The sequence below is a fragment of the Megalops cyprinoides genome, chromosome 11 (assembly GCF_013368585.1).
Source record: "Megalops cyprinoides isolate fMegCyp1 chromosome 11, fMegCyp1.pri, whole genome shotgun sequence".
NCBI classification, from domain to species: Eukaryota; Metazoa; Chordata; class Actinopteri; order Elopiformes; family Megalopidae; genus Megalops; species Megalops cyprinoides.
This window is the reverse complement of record NC_050593.1, coordinates 23,758,948-23,784,077: the sequence shown is the minus strand read 5'-3', so window position 1 is coordinate 23,784,077 and position 25,130 is coordinate 23,758,948. Positions and strand designations below refer to the sequence as shown.

General features: G+C 43.7%; 1 protein-coding gene across 3 annotated transcripts in view; it reads left to right on the top strand.

The window, feature by feature from the left end:
• The window catches only part of nalcn (sodium leak channel, non-selective), a 116,116-nt gene extending 96,186 nt beyond the window's left edge, over nt 1-19,930 (top strand). For 2 of the 3 annotated variants that reach the window (XM_036540101.1, XM_036540098.1), the window contains 27 exons: nt 884-957; nt 2,073-2,174; nt 2,766-2,835; nt 2,950-3,041; nt 3,672-3,794; nt 4,073-4,129; nt 4,791-4,911; nt 5,218-5,349; nt 5,694-5,861; nt 6,273-6,377; nt 6,483-6,589; nt 7,435-7,555; nt 7,661-7,759; nt 7,848-7,941; nt 12,156-12,262; nt 12,544-12,618; nt 12,891-13,010; nt 13,471-13,539; nt 14,107-14,255; nt 14,760-14,853; nt 15,399-15,531; nt 15,969-16,084; nt 16,781-16,938; nt 17,475-17,625; nt 17,953-18,102; nt 18,522-18,642; nt 19,405-19,930. In XM_036540101.1, the coding sequence (XP_036395994.1) occupies nt 884-957; nt 2,073-2,174; nt 2,766-2,835; nt 2,950-3,041; nt 3,672-3,794; nt 4,073-4,129; nt 4,791-4,911; nt 5,218-5,349; nt 5,694-5,861; nt 6,273-6,377; nt 6,483-6,589; nt 7,435-7,555; nt 7,661-7,759; nt 7,848-7,941; nt 12,156-12,262; nt 12,544-12,618; nt 12,891-13,010; nt 13,471-13,539; nt 14,107-14,255; nt 14,760-14,853; nt 15,399-15,531; nt 15,969-16,084; nt 16,781-16,938; nt 17,475-17,625; nt 17,953-18,102; nt 18,522-18,642; nt 19,405-19,547 (3,051 nt within the window). In that variant the 3' untranslated portion in view covers nt 19,548-19,930. The remainder of the gene's footprint in view (nt 1-883; nt 958-2,072; nt 2,175-2,765; nt 2,836-2,949; nt 3,042-3,671; nt 3,795-4,072; nt 4,130-4,790; nt 4,912-5,217; nt 5,350-5,693; nt 5,862-6,272; nt 6,378-6,482; nt 6,590-7,434; nt 7,556-7,660; nt 7,760-7,847; nt 7,942-12,155; nt 12,263-12,543; nt 12,619-12,890; nt 13,011-13,470; nt 13,540-14,106; nt 14,256-14,759; nt 14,854-15,398; nt 15,532-15,968; nt 16,085-16,780; nt 16,939-17,474; nt 17,626-17,952; nt 18,103-18,521; nt 18,643-19,404) is intronic. The other variant, XM_036540100.1, reaches the window with a different exon arrangement.
• The last annotated feature ends 5,200 nt before the right edge of the window (nt 19,931-25,130 follow it).

The window sequence follows — 25,130 nt, the reverse complement described above, 5'->3', positions numbered from 1 at the left end:
ACTTGAAAATAAACCACAGGGAAAGTAAAGGCTCTGACAGAAGCACCATGTTAGATCAGTTCTAGAAGAGCTGTGGAGTAATGTCAGATATTGAAGAGATAACAGTTTTGTTTCTTTTTCACTACTAATTTCATAAATACTGTCTGACTCTAGTCCTTCTTCAAAACAACACAAAGCCTGATGGGCTCTGAGCATGGAGACCGCTCCAAGCGCTACCCTGAGAGTTTCAATCTGGACAAATGGGCTTGAAAAGAGAAAAGTGCTCCCCCCCCCCCCCCCCCCCCCCCCCCCCCGCCGCCACACACACACACACACACACTCTCTCTCTGCATCACTAATGCTATCAAAGTTGGAGCATTATTTCACAGTGAGAGCTGGCTGAAGGCTGAGGCATTCCAAAGGCTGGGTACCAGTCACAACTGAGACCAGCTGGTCTTGGTTGGACAAGGAGTTTATTTGGGATGCAACAACTGGAAATGCACAGACTTTGTTCTCAGTTATTGTATCCTTACTTTTTCCTATAGTGTCACAAAGGCTTTACATTACATTATATTACATGCATTTAGCAGATGCTCTTATCCAGAGCGACCTCCAGCACAACAGGCTTGGCCTACATTATTACATAATTTTACATTATAAATTTGGTAAACCGGCACCCTTACCCAGGGTAACCTATGGCTTATACTTCCCATATCATCCATTCATAAAGCTGGGTAAACTGAAGCACTCAGCTTTAGCGTACCAAAGCAGTGCCCCACCTGGGATTTGACCCTGCAACCCACCAGTTTTAGTACAAGTTTCCTGAACAATAAATTACACTATTGCACGTTACTCTGCAAACTACTTCAATCCTTTGTTTCCCTTGTGCTGCCCATCTTCAAAGCTACGGAGATCGATCTTCAGCATCCGTGCTCGGAATCTCCTTGAAAAGGAAACGACTATCAATAAAATTCTGCGGTGAGTTCTTTGTCTTGTAGTATGTGTGCAGATCACAAAGACCCTCCTTTTTCTTTTGTGTGACACCAGCCTGAGTCAGCATAATGTGGATTGGTTCACAATGTGTAGTTCATATGCACTGTAGTGTTATTTTCATTAGTATGTATTTTTTTAATTGCCCAAAGTTTGTCCATTTTATGTATTGTTCCAAAAGCCAGAAGGGACACATGAAAACAAAAATGCTTGATAGCAGTATATTTCACTCATGTCATTCAGCTGAGTATTAGAGTTGCTTTTTGACATCTACTAGTGCTTAACGCCTGAGTTCTGAGTATGGAATGATGTTCATCACCCAGGTATCTTACTTAGTCACACAATCTGACAACAGCGATATATCTAGACAGAACAGGGGTGCTTTTAGCTGTATGAAATGATCAAACTGTGAATCATGGATCCTGTAATGGGCTCGTGTCAGCAGTAGCAGCAAGTCCTCAGCCCCTGCCACCCAGCCCAGCCCCGCCCCGCCCTGGTCCTCACACAGCTCATCAGTACTCAACACCCATTTCCCCATGCGCCCAGCCGTCTGCCCCTCCGTCTGCTCACGCACACACCCCAAATGAGAGCACTACCAATCAGGCGCAGAGCCCTATAAACGACAGAGCCGCATCCCCCCCGAAGCCCACGCTGTCATCCGCCGGGCTCTGCTACATGGCTCGGCAATTAATGGCCGTCAGACAGGAAGCCTTAAGTGTGGCTGTAACTGATGGAGTAATCACGCGCGTGCGCCGGGGGTGTCGATTTATGGCCCCTGTGCTCATTGTGTCTGAGCGCCGGGATGAATAATGCATCCGCATCCCCTTGCCGGTGTGTCGGATGCTCCTCCAGGGGACAGCGCGGAAAGGGGCAGAAGGGCGAGGCTGACGCCGGCTCCTCCGGGCGGGAGGGACACGGCAATGACAAATCAGCCTGAGGGTGGAAAACATAAAGCTCCAGACGTGTTGCTCCTGTGATCCATACATTCCAGTGTGACCAGAGGAACCACAGGTGCTCAGACAGGTGCTACACAGAGGACGTTCTAGGCGTGTGTTGCCGCGTGAGTCAGTGGGTCATGTGACTGTCTGTCTGTGTTATCACAGGGCCTGCACCAGGCAGCGAATGCTGAGTGGCTCCTTTGAGGGCCAGCCGGCCAAGGAGCGATCCATCTTGAGTGTGCAGCACCACATCCGCCAGGAGCGCAGGTCTGACACATACACGCATCATATCCACTCATCTATCATATCACAGTACCTCCATTAGGAGTATGGAAACTCATCAGATCGTACCACATCACATCCACTAACAGTGCAGTTGACGGATTGACATATTCACGTCATGTCACATCATCCAGGAGTGCAGGTCAGGTATGTATATACTCACATCGCATCCACTAGGAGTTTAGAAAATCATATATTCACATCCTATTCACCAAGAACACAAGTCAGGCACTGTCATGTATACATATCGAGAGGAGGACACATTCACAACACACATGCCAGGAGCACAGGCAAGTTGCAGTAGGAGAGCATATCTGTCAACAACCAGTCACATGGACATATACATCTATCACATCATCTACCTGGATACCTAGAGTGTTTGGACAGTCACACACACATGCATGCACTGTATTACTTTCACACATGCAGCGGTTACAGGATGCTACTATTTATTTTTTCTTTGCTGATAAAACTTTTGGTAACTATTAATAACTAGCAGCAGCACTTTGAGTTGCTGGTGATGGTGCTTTGAACAGAGAGAGCTCTGTTACCCTGACCGCCCCTCTTTCCCTCCAGGTCCCTGAGACACGGCTCCACCAGCCAGAGGATCAGCCGAGGGAAGTCCCTGGAGACCCTCACGCAGGATGTGAGTACGGCACGCACACACGCGCGCGGGCACACGCGTCCCATGGCACAGAGTGGTCTCTGTGGCTGTGGTCACGCCGCTCAAACCTGTCCCGACTTGCCCTTTCACCTCCAGCATTCCAACACCGTGCGCTACCGCAACGCCCAGAGAGAGGACAGCGACATCAAGATGATCCAGGAGAAGAAGGAGCAGGCGGAGATGAAAAGGTAGGGAGGCCCGCGCCGCCCGCGCCGCCGGTGCCGGGGCGCCTTGCTGTGCAGCTCCCCCTCGGAGCGCTCGTTATCTCTCTACCCCACCTCCACAGTGCTCGGCATCTCTCCCGCGCACATTCACAGCCTCACATCACATGGGGAACATGGACACAAGCGCACCACACTGACGGGAGGTGCAGCACTCTCTCAGCATGGCTGCTCTGCAGGGGATTCTCACCACAGACACAGAGGCAAACAAAGCAGTCCTCCCCCTGCCCTCCCCTTCCCCTGCGCTCACCATATAGCGCCCTCCACGTGACCCGTGCAGGTAACCCCTGCCTTCTCTAGGACCCTCAGCGGCACCTGAGGACACTTCCGTACTTAATCCACACAAGACTGAATATTTGACATTATCTTTTGTAATCGGGGAATTGATGCAAGACATTTCATAATGAAATGCATCTTTCTTGGATGTATGTACTGTATGTGTAATGTATACGTGTGTGACTGTGTATGTGTGATTGTGTGTATGCGTGAGTGTTTCTGTGTATCCTTCTATTCGTATTTACAATTAAGTGCCATATATTTTGATACATAATTTACAACATAATATAACGCAATTATTTTTGGTTGTATTTGCACTAGGAAAGTCCAGGAGGAAGAGCTGAGAGAGAATCACCCATACTTTGACAAGCCACTCTTCATTGTTGGCAGAGAGCATCGCTTCAGAAATTTTTGCAGAGTGATAGTACGAGCTCGTTTCAATGCGTATGTATCGATATACATCATTTTACCTCTGTTCAAAAGAAGCACTTTTGTAGATGAAGGGATATAAGTGCACAGTCAAAGGGACTACAGTCACTTTAATTCATTTTTGCGATATCAATTTGGTCTGCATAAAAAGTGGGGGCGTCAAAGCTGAAAGAACTTAAAATGTGGGTGAATAATATTTTTGTTCATTTCTTATGTAGTATGAGAAAGCTTTATCAATACGTTATGAATTAGGAGTGTATTACGGATAATATTTGATTTGATTTTGTTTGCAGGTCAAAAACAGACCCAATAACAGGAGCTGTGAAAAACACAAAGTATCACCAGCTGTAGTAAGTCATGAGTCACATGTCCTACATTGTTAATCAGATTTTGTTTGCAATAACTGAATTAGGCATTTTGTGTTACATTTATCTAAAATGTCAAAGAAAACGCATGTTGATAGCAAATCTGTCCCTGTGTGTCTGTGTTAGCTGCCAGTCCTCAAGCTGAAATGATTTGCTGACAATACTCGTCTCTGATACACTTTCCTGCGCAAAGATCAGAATGGGCTCAGCATAGTAATGTAACACAGTCACTTCTAAATTAATTGTAATAAAGAGATTTGTGAAACAGTGAAATGTGGCACTGCAAAATTGACTTTTTGAAATGAAATAATATCAGATTGCATGCCCAAGTCTCTATAAGACTATGAGATGATATGGTGCCGTTGCGTTTCAGACTAATACTAACGGATTTTTATCAGATTTGCATGGCACCAAAGGACTGAAATAGAAACCGCCCTCCGCGCAGCGCTGACGGGCACCATGGCTTTGTGGCCACTGCAAAAATCCTGAAATGATCTTCTTCCACAGCGATGTGTGAAATCGGGCCAAAGTTATGTAAGCCACCTAATTACAGGCAGAATGGATGGGGAAAGCAGCAGGGCTGTCTCTGCGAGCTCAGATTGAAGGGCCGTGGGTGAGGATATGTGGCTGTGTGTGCGCTCCGCAGTGATCTCCTCGGCCTGGTCACCTACCTGGACTGGGTCATGATCGTGGTTACCATCTGCTCCTGCATCTCCATGATGTTCGAGTCGCCCTTCACCAGGGTCATGCACGTCCCCACCCTGCAGGTACACGCTCTTTCACGAGTCATTCACAGGCCCTCGTTTTAAACACCCTTTCCTCTGTTTCGCTGCCAGGTAATTCACCTTGGTAATTACTGAGATTTACAACCCTTCTGTTTTAACCTAATTTCCTTAAATACACTGACAGGTTGTTCACCTTGTACAGACATTGTGAGACATTCAGAATCCCTTTTCTTACTTTATTGCACAATCATTTTATTTTTACTGTAGTTCGGAGTAGGAATTTGCAAGCCAGCATCATTTCCACATTACCAGCGTTGCCATCTGACTTCCCCTGTCTGTGACCTGCAGATTGGCGAGTACGTCTTCGTCATCTTCATGAGCATCGAGCTGAACCTGAAGATCATGGCCGATGGGCTCTTTTTCACACCCACAGCAGTGATTAGAGACTTCGGAGGAGTCATGGACATCTTCATTTACTTAGTATGAGACAGTCTGATTGTTTCTGACGCGAGAAAAAGGGTCTAACTCAAATGACAATGGCTTTTTTAGTGGGTGCAAAGAACATTGTGCATTTCAATTGATTGTGCCTTCATTTTTTATTTATGTTAATGTTACTCCAGTATACCTTTATTCACAGTACATTTTGGTATTTCCAACCGATTGCCTCCTTCTCTTCATGAACAGTAGTTACACATGCATGATTTACTTAAATATGATGAACACCTGATGAACATCATAACGCGGTGTGATTCATAGTGGGCATTAAGTGGAGAGCGTGTCATTGGGGAGGGTGTGGCCCGTTAATGGCTGTGCTCTCTCCCCAGGTGAGCCTGATCTTCCTCTGCTGGCTCCCTCCCAACGTCCCGCCGGAGTCGGGAGCGCAGCTGCTGATGATGCTGCGCTGCCTGCGTCCGCTGCGCATCTTCAAACTGGTGCCGCAGATGAGGAAGGTGGTGCGCGAGGTCCTCAAGGGCTTCAAGGAGATCTTCCTGGTGAGAGTCTGGACCGGGGATGGAGATATACATGGAGACAGATATACACGCATGTACACACACACACATGCTCACACACACACACAAGCGCACACACACACACACATTCAAGAACTCAAAAATCCTCCGCCATGTGCACTGCAGGACTAATTGCAGTGCTTATTGCTTTATGACAGTGGAGCTGAATAGGAAAGGCTCAGAGTGCTTTAGAGGGGGAGATTCTGCCTGACTCAGCCTTATCTCTGTATGCTGTTAGAGCTGGATTTTACTGATCATGTTCTCTCCAACCTGGGATGCTTGACACTTTAAAAACAAGAACTTTGTGTAGTGCAGGTTTCAACAGGATTCTGTGGGAAAACTGTTTCAGATATTGAATGTGCCTTAAATCACATCATTGACTCCTCCATGTAGGTCTCCATCCTTCTCCTGACATTAATGCTGGTCTTTGCGAGCTTTGGTGTTCAGCTCTTTGCCGGAAAGCTTGCCAAGTGCAACGATCCTCACATTACCAGGCGGGTATGAAATAGTTCCTGTCTCTTATCTCAGTACACACTTAGCGTAAACACACAGACAGTGTTTTACGACCTTGTCTTCATTCATGTCTGTTCATATTTGCCACAGGAGGACTGTCACGGAATATTCCGGATCAATGTCAGCGTCTCCAAAAACTTAAACCTGAAGCTGAAGCCTGGAGAAAAGAAACCAGGATTCTGGGTGCCACGAGTGTGGTCAGTGATTTAAAAAAAAAAAAAAAAAACTTAAAAGATTGTTAAAGTCTTTTCTTAATGGAAAAGGGATTGCTTTGTTTGTATCAGAGGAAGCGCGTTCGTAAGAGAAGAGAAGGCGTTCCACTGAGGAGGTGCAGTCCTGGGGAGAATAACCATCAGCACGACGGGTGCCGGCGGGGGGCTGACGAGCGCTCCGCCGTGCGCAAGTCTGACAGGGACTCTGACATGTTTGTCATTATTCCAAGCCTGCGCAGAGGCAGGCCCCCGCAAATCAACTCCCACGCGGAATCGCGAATAATGAAGCAGAACAAAGTGACGGTTCCGTCCCCTCGCTTCCGAAGGGGCGGCGGCGGATTGGCTGAGTCATGGGTGAAGCGCATCCATCACTCCTTCATCTGAAAGGGCTCATAAAGCCTCGCAGAGAACAGAGCGCTGTTTGATCAGAGAGAGACGTGCCGTCCATGTACAACAGCCCCGTCTAGCCCCGGCTCAGAGCTCTCTGTGATGCCAGGTTGTAAGATGCGCTTTGGTAACTCTGTTAATGGCATCAGGAAAGCAATGTGAAATGAATTGCATTAAAAAAGGTCCCTCAGGAGTTATTATATTGATGATGAGTGGCAATTTGTATTCATAGTTGGCCAGACCTCAAAAGGGATGGAAATTAATACAATACATTTGCCCCCTTGCTGGTCTGTAATTACGGGCCCATTTCTATTAAAAGCTTTCTTTGCATTTCAGGGGACAAAAGAGCAAGCATAAAAATGGGTTTGTTTTGCTTTATTGTGTCCATTACCTTTACCTGGTCCACAGACAGCGATATCAGTTAGTGCTCCCCCTCTCCTCAGGGCAAACCCGCGCAACTTTAACTTTGACAACGTGGGCAACGCCATGCTGGCGCTGTTTGAGGTGCTGTCTCTGAAGGGCTGGGTCGAAGTCCGAGACGTCATCATCCACCGCGTGGGACCGGTATGTGATTTCCGCATCTCCCAGGGGTTTTCTCTAGCAAGTACTTTGTAGGCCACTCCTCCTTTCAGAGGTGCTGAGAATATTCCTGTCTGTCAACCGCCGCAGATCCACGGCATCTACATCCACGTGTTTGTGTTCCTGGGCTGCATGATTGGACTGACTCTGTTTGTGGGCGTGGTCATTGCCAACTTCAATGAAAACAAGGTAGGATAAGTAAGCCTAAGTGGGGTTTGATGGGCCCCAGGAGGTGCTGTGTGTAAGCTAAGTATGGAGCCTGGTCTCTCCCTCCCAGGGTACTGCTCTGCTGACAGTGGACCAGAGGAGATGGGAAGATCTGAAGAGCAGGCTGAAGATCGCCCAGCCGCTGCACCTGCCCCCGCGACCAGGTCAGTGTGCTAGAGAACCATATGCGTCAACGGTCCAGATGCAGCAGGCATACGGTATTTCCCCCCAGGAGGACACAGCTTCTGCTCCGTCTGTGTATTCCTCTGAGACTCATGAAGCTGTTTGAGTTTCCCGCTGAAAGCAAAGAAAGGCTCTAAGAAAAGGGGCTTTATTACTGGCATGTTAATGTCACAAATGCAGATGCAGCTTCCATGCAGGAAGGAGAGTCGCTGTGATGTTTTATTAAGCAGATATATTACTTGTTTGTCTTTTAGACTGGGGCACTGACTCCATATCGAACTCATGTCTCTGCTCTGTTAATGAGCGCTTCCCGGGAGCCGCTAAGAGGGTGCAGTCTCATCGGTCTTGGTGACACAGCAGAATTAGGTTTTTCATCAATTATCTGCCTTAAAGGAACATTCCAAAGGCAGTGTTACAGTGTAGAATGTGCAGTTTTGATTACCCAGCTCAAACAAAGCAGCAACTTGCAGAGGCTTGCATTTTATAAGCCCCCAGGCTGGGATAGGCCCAAGGGCTAAAGAGCCATCACTGTGCTGTTCTCTATATCTGCAGTACCAAACCCCCTCTTTGTCTCTTTGTCTTTGTGCACCGATTGATTAAGTAGCTTGTTCACAGTGGGCTGAGCACCCAGCACAGAATCCAAGGATCCCTGCACAGCAGTGGGCTGTTGTGTGATGCCTGTTTGACTTGAAACAATCTTGTTTAGTTACCGCCTTCAAATGAAGGAAACATACCAAGAGTCTGTTATCTGCAGTTCCGCAGAGACTACAAAAAAACACACTGAATTTACATTTTGATGAGAGAAGAAGGAAACCAGTCATTTTCCAGCAAGTCTCCAACAAGAAGGCACTTACTTACAGTAATTGCACTAAAGAGCAATCTGAAAAGATAGACAGGCAGGTAGACTGATATAGACAGACAGCCTTGGCAGCAGGGAGGAAAGGGCTCAGGTAGGCATTTGTGTTGCCTCTCTGAGTCAAAGTGGGACATGTCAGGTTACAGAGGAGCGTGCAGGGGCCTCCCTATTCCCTTTTGCGTGACATAGCTTAACCTTTTGTCAGGTTTGTTTGTGTTATTGATGTCTGTATAGTTACAGGTTGTGTAGATGGTACGTGCATTGTTTAAACAAATGGGAGCACTACAGTGGCAGTACAAGCTATAACCAGGGATATAACAGGATCAAACACCTCACAGAAGTCCAAAAGTAAGTATCCAAGCCATTCAGCTTAGATCAAATACTTGTTTGGAAACAATGAGAGTACAATCTCACTTTGATATGTCTATGTTGTTGTTACCTTTTGCGCGCAGGTGGTATTTATGGATTTGTGTGAGATCTTTTCCATGGTTTCCATTTATTCAATAGCGCTTTAGCTACTTTGGATGGCCTTGTGGATAAAAGTAGTCTGTACTGTTAGAAACTTCTCAAGAGGGGTTTCCTCAAATGAACTATGGTGCAGGACATCTGACATTATTAATGCAGTGTCCCCAGATACACTGCAATCTCCTGCCCCAAGTGTGTTTATCTCTGGGAGTGTTCCCCAGCCTGTCCCTGGGCTGTCAGTAATCTCCAGCCTGAAATTTAGATTCAGTCATGCTGTCTAAAGCTCTCAGTACCAGTAGCATCACAATCAGTCTCTGAGCAAAGAGGCTAAGTACAGACAGAATATCCTTGTTCAGTTCATGGACCTTCCTTTTGTTCTGTGTCAGTAATGCAGATCTGTTTGTCTGTGTGTGCCTGCCTGTGTGCTTTCAAAAGAGAGCTAGACCATATTTGCATTATCATTTCAAATGTGGCTTTGTATCTGACACTATGTTTGTTTTTAGTGTAATGGGAAAAACAGCAATGATAAGCATGCACATATTTGTCACATGGGTATGGATATGATTGAGACTGAGTAGTGTAGTGTAGTGTTAGTGCCATTCAGTGTTTTCTTGAATGGTGATGTCAGTATGATTCATATGCTTGTATTACAGGAAAAGGCATGCTTGTAAAAGGGTCATCTCCTACCTTCATTGTTTCTCTGCATGATTATGTCAGTGTATGTATACACACAGGAGAGGTTTGTGATGGTGAGAGAATTTTTTTCAAATTATTAATTAATTAAGGAGATGAAAATGTATACCAAAATGTCAGCAAGGGTTCAGGTAGTTTATGCGATGCAGCAAGGAAACTACAAGTTTAGCCCCTGATACAGACAGATACAGTTGAAAGTGGTCTTGTTCTGCAAAGGAAATGATAACTCCCACTGCGATAGGTGAAAGGGTTACTGTACAACCCAATGATGTATCAAAGAGCAAAGACAGTGTTTAGAATTCAGCCATGGGAATGGCAGGATTAGAGGAAGGCAGAGAGGAAGAGAAAAATCAGCCCAGAGCCAGTTTAGACTCCTGCTCGGGCTAACAGGAGAATCAATGGCTTAGTCAGCATCGGTGAATCCTGCGGCATCAATACGATGTTGAAAGCTCTCCCGAGAGCTATCCCTGTGCCCATATGGAAGTGGCTGTGAGAAATTACCTGCTGGTGATGAATGGTATTAAATTCTGGTGACTTTCAACAATGGTGCTCTCGTAAAGAGATGATGTAGTTAGTTTCAAGGTCCTGCCAAGGATGACTTGATGCAGTTGTGAGTGCTGGAACTAACAGTGAGCTGCTCTACCTAGGGGACAGAGGAGGAAATGTGTGGGAAAATGCCTCTAAGGTAAAGCTCTGTTTAGAGAATCTCTGAGCCCCTCTTAATTAAAGCAACTGCTGAGAAAGTAGCACACTTGCTTTTCAGTGGTCAGTCATTCCCATTAACTTGGTCCCATAGATGAGATGTGGAGTATATGCCTTAGGACAAGTTCATTGATTGCTATAGAAATAGTTACATTTGTAAGCTATATTATGCATATATATATAAGACATATATGCAGTGTCCATTTCTTAAAGGAAACAGAGGAATTGTCTTCAACTTGTGAGTTGTATAGTGTTATATATTCCCTGAATGTTTGATAGGTCTTGATGTTGGTTCAGAAAGTTCTGGAGGGTATTAGAATACTATACAAGATGACCTGTAACATTTGGTTAGCAGGTTCCTCTTTGGACTCAAAGTCCTTGGCTAAATCTGCTTAACAATGAAGTAGTGCACTGAAAAAATACTCTGTCGAAGTCCCGAAATATTCAATTATATAGTCAATTCGCCAGTAGTCTGTAAGTATCTGATGGTCAGAAGTGATGTTGTTATTTAAATGTGGAATTTCTGGTGGACTAAAGGGTTATTAAATTATCATTCAGAGGTCTTTGGGTAGTAATACATGATAATAGCAGTTATGTAGAGTATATGTAAAGTGCTGGATGAGGTGTCTTATGTTGACATCACAGTTGTTTTTCAGCACTTTATATGTCAATGTCACATATTTTTCATCCTTTGTTATTTGTGTGAGATATTGTAAAGACAGCATCATATATGTACAAAGATTGGAATTATCTGATTATTATCTGACAACTAGAAATATATAAATTGACTTCAATAATAAGCGAATTTACATTTCAGTCAAGACCAAGCCTTCAAAAAGGCAGTGATAGAAGAAGGATTTATGGTGGAAACAAAATCTGAATCATTCAAAATGAGTTTTCTGTTGACGTTTGGATAGAATGGTGTGGGAAGGTAGTGTTAAATCAAAAAGAGTGGTAAACTGCAGTTCCAGCTACAGGCAGGGGAGATTTAGAGGGAGATTGGGATCTTGATTTAAAAGTCTGGCAGCCACACAAGTGTGCACTGGGAGAAATCTCTAAGCTCAATTCAATATGAGAGAGATAAAAGGGGATTGCCACCAGAAGCTTGGGCCAAATTCTACATCCTAGTGTTTCTCTCAGTGAGAAACCATCTCTGTGCTATGATTCAGGCATAACCATTATCAAACTGTTATACATGATAAACAAAGCCTTTATTTTTATGGCGTCAGCCAATGGCTTTGTGAAAAATCTTTAAGGTGACCTAAAATGCTTCCTTTGAATCTGGAACCTAGGGAAATAGCGACTAAACATTCATCAAACACCCCTGTAAGAGCCAGCGATTTGTGCTTGCTCTGTGACTAGCAAAATATGTATTGGCATCATCCATAAAACATCCCTGGTAAAGATATTTGAGTCCAATTCTGGCATACAGGCATGTATGATTTGTATATCTAGAAGCCTGTTGTTTTACTTCAACAGAGAACGGTGGCTTCCGTGCCAAAATGTACGACATTACTCAGCACCCTTTCTTCAAACGAGGAATTGCCGTACTGGTGCTGGCACAGTCTGTGCTGCTTTCAGTCAAGGTAAGGCACAGTCCACATACAGTGTGCTAAGCACACAATGATACCTTCATTACAGCGTAATTCACTTCAATTTGCTTCTAGTCAGTTAAATCGGTACATGAGCTTGTTGTCTTAAACAATACTCCAATAATACCATAGCTTTTTTTATGCAAGCTCACTCAAGTGTGTGTGTGTGTGTGTGTGTGTGTGTGTGTGTGTGTGTGTGTGTGTGTGTGTGTGTGTGTGTGTGTGTGTGTGTGTTTGTGTCTGTGTGTGTCTGTGTCTGTGTCTGTGTGTTACAGTGGGATGTGGACAACCCAGTGACATTTCCCTTGGCAACCATGTCTGTGGTCTTTACCTTCATCTTTGTGCTGGAGGTAAGGCTGTGGTGCCATTTTTTTGCCATTACAAATGAGATAGGAAGAAGTACATTTGTAAAGCTATTACAGAGGGCTGACCTGTTTATGACAAACCTGCAGGCTTAATCTAAAATGTCTGACCATTTCACCCTGATATGGTGTGATGGGTAAATCCAGAAAGTGCACTGAGACCTTAGCTGTGTTGACAATGACAGTGAGAATGCAGTCGTATTCACTATTTGTAGTGTGGCAAAGCTAATACTAGTTCACGGTTTCTGTCTCGATGGTAGGTCACGATGAAACTGATTGCCATGTCACCAGCCGGGTACTGGCAGAGCAGAAGGAACCGATATGACCTGCTTGTGACTTCGTTGGGAGTGATATGGATTGTTTTGCATTTTGCTTTACTGGTGAGTAATTTTCATCAAGTATGTATTTAGGTTTGCACTTTATGAATGTACATTAGATGGTAGTTGTGTTCAGAGTACTTTGAAAAGCAATCATCGTGGATTGCTCAGGAAAAGATTGATCAAGCCAATGACATTTACATTTAGTAATTTCACAGAAGTTCTTACTAAGAGTGTCTGACAAGCAAATATCACATTACGTTTGTTTAGCAGACACTCTTATTCAGAGCAACTGGCATATCTTACAGTTTTTACATGTAATCCATTCATAGATGGATTCCATGTAACCTCTACATGTTATACATGTATAGAGTTGGATAATTACCAAGGCAATTCGGGTTAAGTATGTTAAGATTACAGTGGTAGCCACCAACCTGGAAATCGGACCAGGGACCTTTGAGCCCTACATACACCACACTGCTGCCCAAAAAATGGTGATTCCCTGTACGATTTCTTTTCACAGAATGCCTATACCTACATGATGGGCACTTGTGTGATTGTGTTCAGGTTCTTCACCATTTGTGGGAAACATGTGAGTATATTGGCACAGACACTGACATAACTACTTATAACCCTCTACATAACTACTTAGAACCTTATCAATCAATGTTAGAGCTGCCAAGTCAGCTACTTCAGGGCTATTCAACCCTGCTTATTCTCCAGCTGTATTTAAACCATGAGCACTTGGCTCAGTCAAGAAGACAGTTCAAAGACAGTTAAACCACTGGCTGGAATGAAAGCCACTATACACTACAATCATCCAGTGCCAGGGTGCTGAAACTCCACTCCAGATAAACAGTGTTTTATAACCACAGTAGTGCACTAAAATATTGTTCCATTGTATTAGAGGTCTGTGTCACACTGGGGTTACAGTGGGTTGCCATGTACTGCTGTCATCCCTATTGAACAAAGAAAAAAACATAGAAAATTGGTGTGTGAAAACTGATGAGTTAAAACCAGCATATACAAAACATCTTACATTGCGGTATGTCTGGAGCTTGCTTAAATGTTTACACTGACGTATGTGGTTCAGTCTGTAATATGTCTATAATGTGAGTATATTTAGCTGTCACGCTGTCCCTGCATGGGTGTTCCTCAGGTAACACTGAAGATGCTCCTGCTCACAGTGGTGGTGAGCATGTATAAAAGCTTCTTCATCATCGTGGGCATGTTCCTCCTGCTGCTGTGCTACGCCTTCGCCGGAGTCGTGCTCTTCGGCACTGTCAAGTACGGAGAGAACATTAACAGGTCTGCACTCCCCCCACTTTCAGCTCCTCTGACGGGGGCGCTCTGTAGAACGTGAGACTTGTGGCACCCGACACAGCCTACTGTAGCACTGGCAAAACAGCGGGATTCTGTTAGATTTCACGTGAAAGGAAATGTAGAACTGGCAAAAATGAATGTGTCATCAACAGGTTTTTTAATTTCTCCCTTTTTTGTATAACAAGCTATATATTCTTTTTTTTCCTCTTTTTTTTGTCTGACAAATTGGGTGAGAGAATGTGTTGCCTGCCATCACTTACAGTCTAATCACAATATAATTTGTCTTTGAATTTAGGTAACAAATCTAAGGGTTTTTTCTTACACAGATTTCACCTTTCACTTTGATCATTGGTGTGACTGACAAGCATACAATACTGTGTAATAAGCAAAGAGGAGACACTTCTGCAGTCCTTTTCTTGAAATTAGGGGCAAAGCACATTGCTGTGGCACTAAATCTACGTCTAAGCACATGTTTGTTTTTGTTGGCAGGCATGCCAACTTTTCCACCGCGGGCAAGGCCATCACAGTGCTGTTTCGCATCGTCACAGGAGAAGACTGGAATAAGATCATGCACGACTGCATGGTAAGCGCAGCGTTGAGTGTTAACGGTCGGATCCACATGAGCCTCTCAGGTGTCCATAGAGAATTAACCCCACTCTCAGCCCTTCAGAGGGAGCCACGGTCTGCTCTTTTCTATGGAACATTAGTTTCAGCTGTGAGCCACATCTGGCCCACACTCCAACAAATGGCAGTTGAAAGACTGAAACAACGGAACCATTTTCTAATACAGATCTCTACACTAGTGTATGCTAGGGAGCTATTCCACGATCAAACTGAGACTTGTGATAAAGGTCACTTAGGTCTGTTCTGTAAAACAGTAGTTGCTGGAAACAGATAAGATTTCAAAAAATGTTAAGGTTGGATGTATCACATACACTTTAATCATCCTTAAAAGACTTAATCTATAAATGCATGGGTCATCCAGGTAAAAAATGACCCAGCTTTATTTTCTCATCACATGACCCAGGGGGCCTTTTACTTCCAGCATACAGAACATGAGAACAATACAATTGTCTGGGTTGAGTGTTTTTGTTTCAAGTGTGAGTGTTTCATGTGTCCTGAACCCAGGTACAGCCACCATTCTGTACACCAGACAAGCACCGTTACTGGGAGACAGACTGTGGCAACTATGCGGGAGCCCTCATCTACTTCTGCTCTTTCTACGTCATCATTGCCTACATCATGCTCAATCTGCTCGTGGGTAAGGGTTTCTGTGCACTGACTCGCACAGGAGGCAATTTCCTGTTTAATCCACACAGACTTATTTCATTTCCTCCTGTCATAGGTATTAGCCCAAATACCTCATGAAAGACATTTCTCCCCCTTTCATTTTTAGATTATTATTATTCCTTCCCATTCATGCAGTGATAAAGTTGCCTCAGGCGAAATTATCTTCCTCATTTGAGGGTATGATGGCTTAATATTCAGGGAGAGCACTGACAGAATCAGAATGAGCATTCTAGATGCAGGTCGGCTAATATCTTTTGATTTCCTAGACTTTGTCTTCACCCCACTGAGCGGGAAAGTTTGTGATTGTATGGGCACAGTGAGAGGCATGTTTCCTGGATTTCAGAAGAGATGCACGTTTTCAGTCTTCAGAATCACCACGGGGGGCCCTCTCTGCCTCATATTTTCCAGCTATCATCGTGGAGAATTTCTCTCTCTTTTACTCAACCGAGGAAGACCAGTTGCTGAGCTACAATGACCTGCGCCACTTTCAGATCATCTGGAACATGGTTGATGACAAGAGAGAGGTGAGCAAGGGTGAACGTCTTCTGTCAGCCGTTTTATTTAATCAGGAGCTGCTGTTAACGAGGGTGTGCTTTTCCTCCGAAGTCACAGCTGGAAATGAAATAACCATCTGCATCGGGTTTATCACCTCAGGTGTGATCAGAAACTATTATTTCCTGTCTGGGGTGGTGAGGGGTGTTGAGATTTAAAGGGAAATCTGGTCAAACACTATCATTTGATATGAATTGGGATATATGTGGATGTGTATTAAGTCATTTCTTGTGTGCTGGAAATGCTGTGCTGCAGCTGGAATACCAAGCCAGTCTTGACAGTGACACTGGATCATTAGTAGTGTGTGCATTGCTTTTTCTGTTTGAAATCTGAACAGTTCCGTCTTTAACCACTTACAGTATATACACGCTGACGGTTCCTTCTTTAACCTCTTACAGTATGTACACCATGAATGCGATGATGCAGTTGATTGCTGTCATAGGGCTTGAAGCAAGATCTGACATGGGGCAAGATTTGAGATTTTATATTAAACTCGATTTCAGATTTTGTGTGAGGTGAGCTCTGGGGTGTGACTATGTGAGGTGAAATCTGAAATATGACTTTGTGTGAGGCAAGATTTGAAATGTGACTGTATGTGGTGAGATTTAAGATGTGACTTTGGGTGAGGCGAGGTCTGAGACGTAACTTTGGGTGAATCTCTGGCTCAGGGCGTTATCCCCACGTCGCGGGTGAAGTTCCTGCTACGGCTGCTGAGGGGAAGGCTGGAGGTGGACCTGGACAAGGACAAGCTGCTCTTCAAACACATGTGCTACGAGATGGAGAGGCTGCACAATGGGGGGGACGTCACCTTTCATGACGTGCTGAGGTGAGAATGCTCCCATGTGTCACCTCTGCTTTCAGCACATGCTGTTTAACCCGGATACCTTCACTAACAGATACCCAATCTGTCAGTCGACAGCTCTCTAAAACTGAGGAGATTATTAAAGAAACGTGCACATTAATTCTGCCTGCAGCCCAATGCAAGACCTATGTTTTTTTGCATTTCTCAATGTATGGACTAAATTAGGAAGCAAATAAAGTGACTTCTTAGACTGATTTGAATGAGTGAATAGCCCAAAGTGTTTCACCAAGATAGCTCTGCCGTTGGTGTAAAACAGATGAGCTATTATTTTAAATTTAAGTTGATTCAAGTCTCAAAGGCAACTGATCAGCAACTAGGTAATATAAGTACATTCAGAGTGTAGTATAATGTTTCGTAATATAATGTAATCAGTAGAAGTGAAATTTTATTTGTAATGAAAGGTCATATGTAGTATGATATGTAATGCTGTGCTGTGTAATGGAACACAGTATCAGATGATAAAGCTAAACTAATAAGCAGTGAAATTCCTGCTCCCCCAGCATGTTGTCATACCGCTCAGTGGACATCAGGAAGAGTCTGCAGCTGGAGGAGCTGCTGGCCCGTGAGCAGCTGGAGTACACCATCGAGGAGGAGGTGGCCAAACAGACCATCCGCATGTGGCTCAAGAAGTGCCTGAAACGCATCCGGGCTGTGAGTACAGGCACACGTGCACTCTCACGCACACACCACACACACACACACTCTCACATCACACACACACCACACACACACACACTCTCACACCACACACACCACACACACACACACACACACACACACACACACACACCACACACACACACACAACAAAGTAAAGAGTCTGAAGCGATGCAGCTGCAAAGTAATCTGTGTGAACGTTGTGCTGGTAGAGCTGAGCAGACTGCCCTCTGTTGGCCGTGTCCTTCTGTCACTGCGGTGCATGCTATGGTGTGCAGTGCAATATGTGCCGGGGAGTAACTAGATGGGTCTTCCTCTCAGAAACAGCAACAGTCGTGCAGCATCATCCACAGCCTGAGGGAGAGCCAGCAGCAGGAGCTCAGTCGCTTCCTGAACCCCCCCAGCATTGAGACCACGCTGCCCAGCGAGGATGTCAACGCCCACAACCAGGACAACCCCTCCCAGCCTGAGGTACACCGCTCAGACGCATCCACAGGCAGGACTGCTTCTGCATAGGGAATATTGTCACAGTCCTCTTTGCTTTCTGTAGTATTTTACATTTAGAAAATGTCAAAAGCATCTAGTGTGATCCAGTGAAAAATAAACACATTCCCTAGGGCTCATTTTATAATGAATATGGACTTCTTTTTTGTTTTACCAAAAAGGGAAAATCCACATCAAGCTCCAATTAGAAATGCATGTTAAAAGAGAATTACAAGTCAAGCTGTGCATGAGGGGGCATGAGCGCGAGCTCGAGCTGCCCTTTAATGTAACTCAGCTTTGGGGCAATCTAGCTGTGAATCCGGGTGTTTAAGTTTAGGTGCGCAGTGTGGCGCACGCACAGTCATCAGCCTAGCACCACCTAGAGCAACGTGCCCTGGCTCTCCCAGCAGATCAGCAGCCTGCAGCAACTCCTGAGCCCCACGCTGTCGGACCGCGGCGGGTACCGGCAGGACTCCACTGAAATAGGCAAGCCACAGAGGAAGCTGGGTCAGTGGCGTCTGCCCGCAGGTGAGCACTGCTCTGCACCCCAGTTAAGGTCAAAGGCGGCCAGTGGCTGTACTCTGAGGTATTTACAGAGATTAACTGCAAAACAAACAAAATACCTGCGCATGGGTTTAGCTACTTGAACAACAGTTCTGTGTAGTAGGAGACTGAATTACTGTATAGCGTTTTCTGTTGATGCTGGATGTGTCTGAGCAACGGAGGAGGAAGTTGCTTGGCTCGGTACGAATATACATTTTTCATAAATGTTCGGACAGCATCGAACAACACTGTTTTGGTTGTTCTATTTTGTGTGAATTACTTAAGATGTCAGGCCAGTTTCGTCAGTTGCTGTCATTTTCATTTTCCTGAGAGTAATACAAAATGTATGTAGAACAGACCAAAGTTAAGTTATTGGAAGCATTTAAAAGTGCTACACATATGCCTGTCAATAAACAGTAACCAATTTATTCATGAATTACAAGAATAAATTTCCTTGAGTAATGCTGTGAAAGCATAACAGGACCCAAAGCCAGGGATATCACTCCACCACTTTCCTTCATTCTGTTGCTACAGGACCCACAAACTACCATGTGGCCCTTTTGTTTCTTTTAACTTTTCCTGTGCAGAAATGTCAGCGTTGCTGTCCATTGAACCATGATAGCCACACCAAATGTGGAAGCAGTGTTTGTGCCTCAGGCTGTCCTCATTAAACCTTTGTCATTCCTGGTTTTTTGGCCACTAAACCTGCAAGTTATTTAGTTTCCCCTGTCGCTTTGCTCATTGGAGGTCGAACCAGCGTGAAGTCGGTGGTGTGCAAGATGAACCCAGTCAACGACGAGGCGTCCTCGGGTTCAGAGGTGAAGAAGTGGTGGACACGGCAGCTGACCGTGGAGAGTGACGAGAGTGGAGATGATCTCATCGATATTTAGAGGGAACTGGGACTGTTCCTGGAGTTCAGCAGCAGTTCAGTAGGCAAAAGGCTATCACTCACTCAGGGTCTGTTAGAAAGTGCAGTCCAGAACTGTTGGGCAGAGAGAACAGAGTTGTAGTACATATCCTGAAATGCTTAAGAAAATATCTACATATATGTATGAATAATATGTAAAATATAAGCCATGTAAGTCACACTGAGTAAGAGCATCTGATGTAGTAGTAGTAAGACTACTCAACAACATCTGACTTTAGGCTTCATATCTCTTCTGCACTGTAAGTAAAACATTGCAAAACTTCTGCCTACTGAACTGTCCAGGTTTGAGTAAGGGCCTGGTGGGCCACCTTTTGAGGTGAGTGTGTAAGTATGCGTGTGTGTGTGTGTGTGTGTGTGTGATACAGCTGTCATCTTAATATTGAAAGGATATTTACCTTCTCAGTGAAGTATGTGTGTTATTGTTTTTCAGTGCAATGACTATTTCACTGTGTACATCTGCCAGATATTTTTTGTGGAGCTCATTATATGTAACTGCCTTGAACTGCAAACAGCATTCTTCCTTAGATATTGATTGCCAGAAGATTATGTGTCAGAAAATTACAGTGCAAATAGAAATTAGCCTATTGTGCCATTCCCTCAGCGGGATCTGCAAGCAGCGTCCTTCAGAAGGGTCAGATCAGTGATGCACACCATATTTGCAAAGTGTCTCCAGCAAGATTTGTGCGGTCATGTGATCAGATGTAATACATCAGAAAATGGAGCCGGCGCTGTGGCTACGTGCAATTGCAAGAGGATCACACGGTACTACACGAAAGCCATACTTCAGTTACTTGTAATATGTCCATTGTTGTCAGTCTTGCTGTTTTCTTATCCTGTTCCCAGTGTTTCACAAAGATTAACCCCTTCTCATGTTTGCTCATGCTGCTCCAGATGGCAAACTGAAAAATGTCTCTTTTAAGAGGTCTTGAGGAGAAAGGGTTTTGCAAACAGAGAAATATGACTGTGAATGTATACCCATTCTATTTAGATTGTGGTTATGTCTAATCTACACTCCGTATAAGAGATTTTATAAATAAGAGTTTATAAGGGTTAAATGTGAAATTATTCTGTAATTTTAAATAAAAGCTTTATACCTTCTATGAATATATCAGTATAAAGTAAAATAAGTTTTTGTTTCTCAATTAAATGCCTTTTACTGGAGATGCTACCTAAAGTTTGGAATTATGGAGTTGATAGGTTTGTTTGTGCAAGCCATAAGGAAATATTGTCACTCATGTAGTTTGTCTTGTTGAGGCTCCATACCAAAATCACCTTCAAAATGTATTGTGATTTCAAGTAGTATAATGAAACAGAATATAAAAAGGAAATAAATATTTATTAATTTAATTGAAACTGTCCCTTTTTTTCTTTTAAACAACCACTCTTCTATTCATTGTAGCAAATGCACTACACATTCCATTTCTAAAACTGAGCAATGCAAGAATGATGTTATAAGCGTACGAATGAGCTTGAGACATTTAGGCGATCTCTTCTAACTATTGAGAGAATATTCAGCCCCAAATCTCTCTCTACTGTGCTGTAAAAAAAAAAAAAAACGTAAGTGTGAGATACAAGTGATGAATCAACATGCTTTAGTCTTGGATCATTACAAATGAACAAATGAACATGTAAACTGAGTACACAGGTAGGAATCCTGATTAGTATTTCACAGCTTAAGAGTACGTGTTCCACTGGGCTAATTACTGCATCACCCTGTCCTTGGAGCTGATGGAGGGGAAGTAAGGAAGTAGATGGAGGAAATGACCAAAAAGAGTTCCATCTCCCTAAGATCTTCGCTGCTACAAGAAGTCTTCTCGCCAGTCATGCAGGCATGCAGTCACTTATGGACCTGCTGCATTTTATAGTTGATGTGAACAGCCACCTGATGACCTGCATGCCCTGGCAGTGAATTCACAACCGTGGGTGACTGGCTGTAATATCACTGTCTCTGTCTCTATTGTAATTGGTTTCAGTGGTGTTATGGTGACTGATAAATACTAATAAACAGCTTATAAAATAGCCAGATAATAAAAACACACAGATTGTTTAATTCATCTAAAGGTTTGTATTGGTAACGGTACAGACAGAGGCTGTTTGCTTTGTCATACACAATGATATTCATGGCTGCTGTCACCATACAGTACTGGCAGTACCTAGTGGCATCCCTCTGTGATGAGGTCATCCAGACACCTGTGGGCCAGTTTGAGAGGGTGAGGTTCAGGTGAGTGACTCATGCTGTTTGTGCAAGCATGAAACATGATACACTTCTTTCATTCCAAAAGAAGAAAAGTGATTCCACTGCTTTTTGTGGTATTACAATCTGGCATCAATGTACTGAGAAAAAAATGTTTGAAAGATCACAGTTCATATTTACATATTAACAACTGCATGTGTTATTCCTTAGTTTCAGACAAATGGAAGTTTGGATATCATTCCTATGAAGGACAGGGATTGTGTTTCAAGATATGAGGAAGAAAATCAGAGAAAGTGTGTAGTTGGCTGAATCAAGCGTTTATAAATTGGCTTTGTACAAGCCATTTCATTAGCACTTGCAGGGTAAGTACAGTGAAACATTTAATAGGTTTTTCTTTTTATAACCTTTATTTAGCTGTTCCAGGAAAGAACATCAAATTGCTTTGCATACATACATTTAAAATTGTTTGTGTGAACGCATGACCATTTTTAGGATAATTAACCAAAAAGCACTTTAGGAAGGACATGCCATGGAGTCACTGTGTGAAAGAGTAGGAGGTGTATACAGGGGGAATTAACCCACACTCCTCCCTGGAAGATAGGGTGGATTTCTTACCCTTGTACAGTGCTTCTTCCCCCTCATCAGTGACAGCAGGAATGCCAGGCCTTCCACCACCATCTCACTGTCATGCATTCCCAGCATGCTCCTGTCATTGATGTTGGCAGAGCCCCTTCACAAAGCACAGAAGCGCAGAGGGGCTCAGCTCAAAGCCCTGGCTGTGAGATTGGCAGTTTGAATGGCGTGGAAATGATTTGGACTCAGCTGAGATTTAGAGACCATTTTAGGACCCATTGTACTGCGGGCCAAGGTTTTGTCTGCTTGCAAGGTGGACAGCATGATTATATTTTTATTCTTTTCAAACGTCAAACTGGAGAGATTTGAATGGGAAATGGCAAGCAAACACAAAAGGATTTCAGTAATAATAAGGAAATGGAAGGGTGGAAAGTGATTTGTCTCTTCGAACAAAACAGCAGCAGGGCTTGGAGTGACGCAGGATAGCTCATCTGTGAAGCAGGCTGCCGTGCTCTATCCTTTAGGACACTGCCATCTAATGGATTGATATGGTATTTTTACACATTTGTCTTAAGTCCCCAAAGTACTCCCTTGCAGCAAAGCAACAGCATTGGGATGCAAGGTATTGACTGAAATCTGATGTTTCTCATGATTTTCCATTTATACTTTCCATATGAAAGATCTGACATATATATGCACCGAGCATATGGGTATACCTCTCAAAACAATGGTGACATTGCAGTCGTCAGTATCCGTTAGGCTGCTGATCATAACTATGAGTTCAGTGACCAGATCAGCATGACCGCAGGAGGAGGTGGAGTTTATGCAATAGTCTGCCACTATGTGGGCACACAAACACACACACGTGCAGAGGCACACAACACAGTTGTGGGATCACATGGACACACACACATGCACACAGATAGAGTGTATTATTAATGCTCGCTGTACTTCCAGCATGACCTTGCATGTTTTATTCATCTTGGGTTTAAGGCGCATGGTTGACTCCCAGAGATATATCTCATTGATAGTGTCACCTGAATTAATAATGGTCTTCAATTAATCATGTGCTTCATGTAACAAATGTATGCAGCTAGTAATGAGGGATCTTCATTTTTCTTTGTTAGGACGAGGCATGCCTTCAGGCTTCACACTTCACAAAACACATCTGCTGCAATTTAGGTAATGTTTCTGGATGAGCACCGTGAATCAAGTGAAGTAGCAGCGGTAAGATTCCCTCTCTTTCGCACATCGAGTTGAGTCGCTGGATCATTGAGTGCTCCTCCCAGAATATTTTCCAAAGGGAAAAGTATGTAATCATTTCTCTTTTAGGGTCAACATTGTATCTATCCTTCAGTCCCTTGCTACCTGGCTAGTTTGTGTACCCCTGGAGTTAAAAGGTCCCCAGCGCTGTTCAGGCAATTTATCAATAGTTTACCTTCCCATTATTTTTTAATATGTGTTTCTAAATGGAGCTTGAAACTAAATTTCCTGGAAAACAGCAGAATCATAAAAAGATGCATTTTTTCACACAGAGACTCACTAGGTTCCCTCTAAAATCAGATTAGGAAAACTGTGCATTAGTGAGCCTGGTGATGAAATGCAGAGCTTCTCTCTTTCATAGCCTCTACACAGAGCACATAGGGGACCTGTTGTTTTTACATTTTCGTTGTAATTGCCATCTTGCATACTCAGTCCATATTTAGAGCTTAATTGGAGCAATTTTGTCATTTTGGAAGGACATGAGTGAATGGTGATTACCTGTAATTAAAGTACATGATTGCTTTGATAGCTTTGCCCCCTCCTGAGGAGATATCCAAACCCATCCAAGAGAGGCAGCGCCTGACACACGCTTACTGCTCTATCTGTGCCTATATATTTTCTTACTAGATTTTTTTTTGCTCCAGTGAACATAAATGTATCAGTTGTCAATAGAGAATCTTTGTCTGAAAGTGCAAGTTAGCCAGAATATTAACAAAAAAGATCAATGGTTTACATAACAACAATCATTTTTCATGTGTACTGTATAAAATTAGAGCTTAAAAGAGGTAAACTTTTCCACAACTAAGTTTTCCACAACAAAATAAAACCAATAAGCATTTCAGAATGAACCATGGGGAGATTGCTTCGTTGGACATAATAATACACGTTTTGTGTATTCTCCATGAAAGGCTGATTTACAAATGTGTGGTACGTTCAACAACCCCTAGGTTAAACACACTGCTAACAGCAGTTTGGCTATATTGTCATTGCAGTGAACTGCCTTATTCCTTTCCAAGTGCTGTGTTCCCAGGTGGATGAACAGTCAATGGGTTTTGAGTGACTGATGAGCAAATGTGGTCACTGCTCGGTGCATATGTACCCACAAATGTGCACTGTTGTGGCAGAGACAGATGAATGCTGTCTGAATGGACTCCATGTGGATTTTTGACAGGCAATAGAACTGGAAGACTTGTGGGGGAAGACCTCTCAAATTTCAAGACCTGTTACAAATTTGGGGGAAAACACTGCTAGCCTACATCAAACCCCTCATGAATATATAGTTTTCCCCTTTCCCTCAAAACTTGGGGTAAAAAAAACAGATCTTCAACAGTCTTCAACAAATCTCCTGTAAGTATATACCCTTTTCCCTTGAAAGTTCTTTTTAACTACTTCACCCTTTGCTACCTTCAGGTGTTGGTGGGCATTTCGCCATGTCAGGAGGGCCCTCCATGGCCATAGACAAGGACTTAAGCAGATTATTTGCAACAACCAAATGCAAAAAAGAGGCTTGATTGA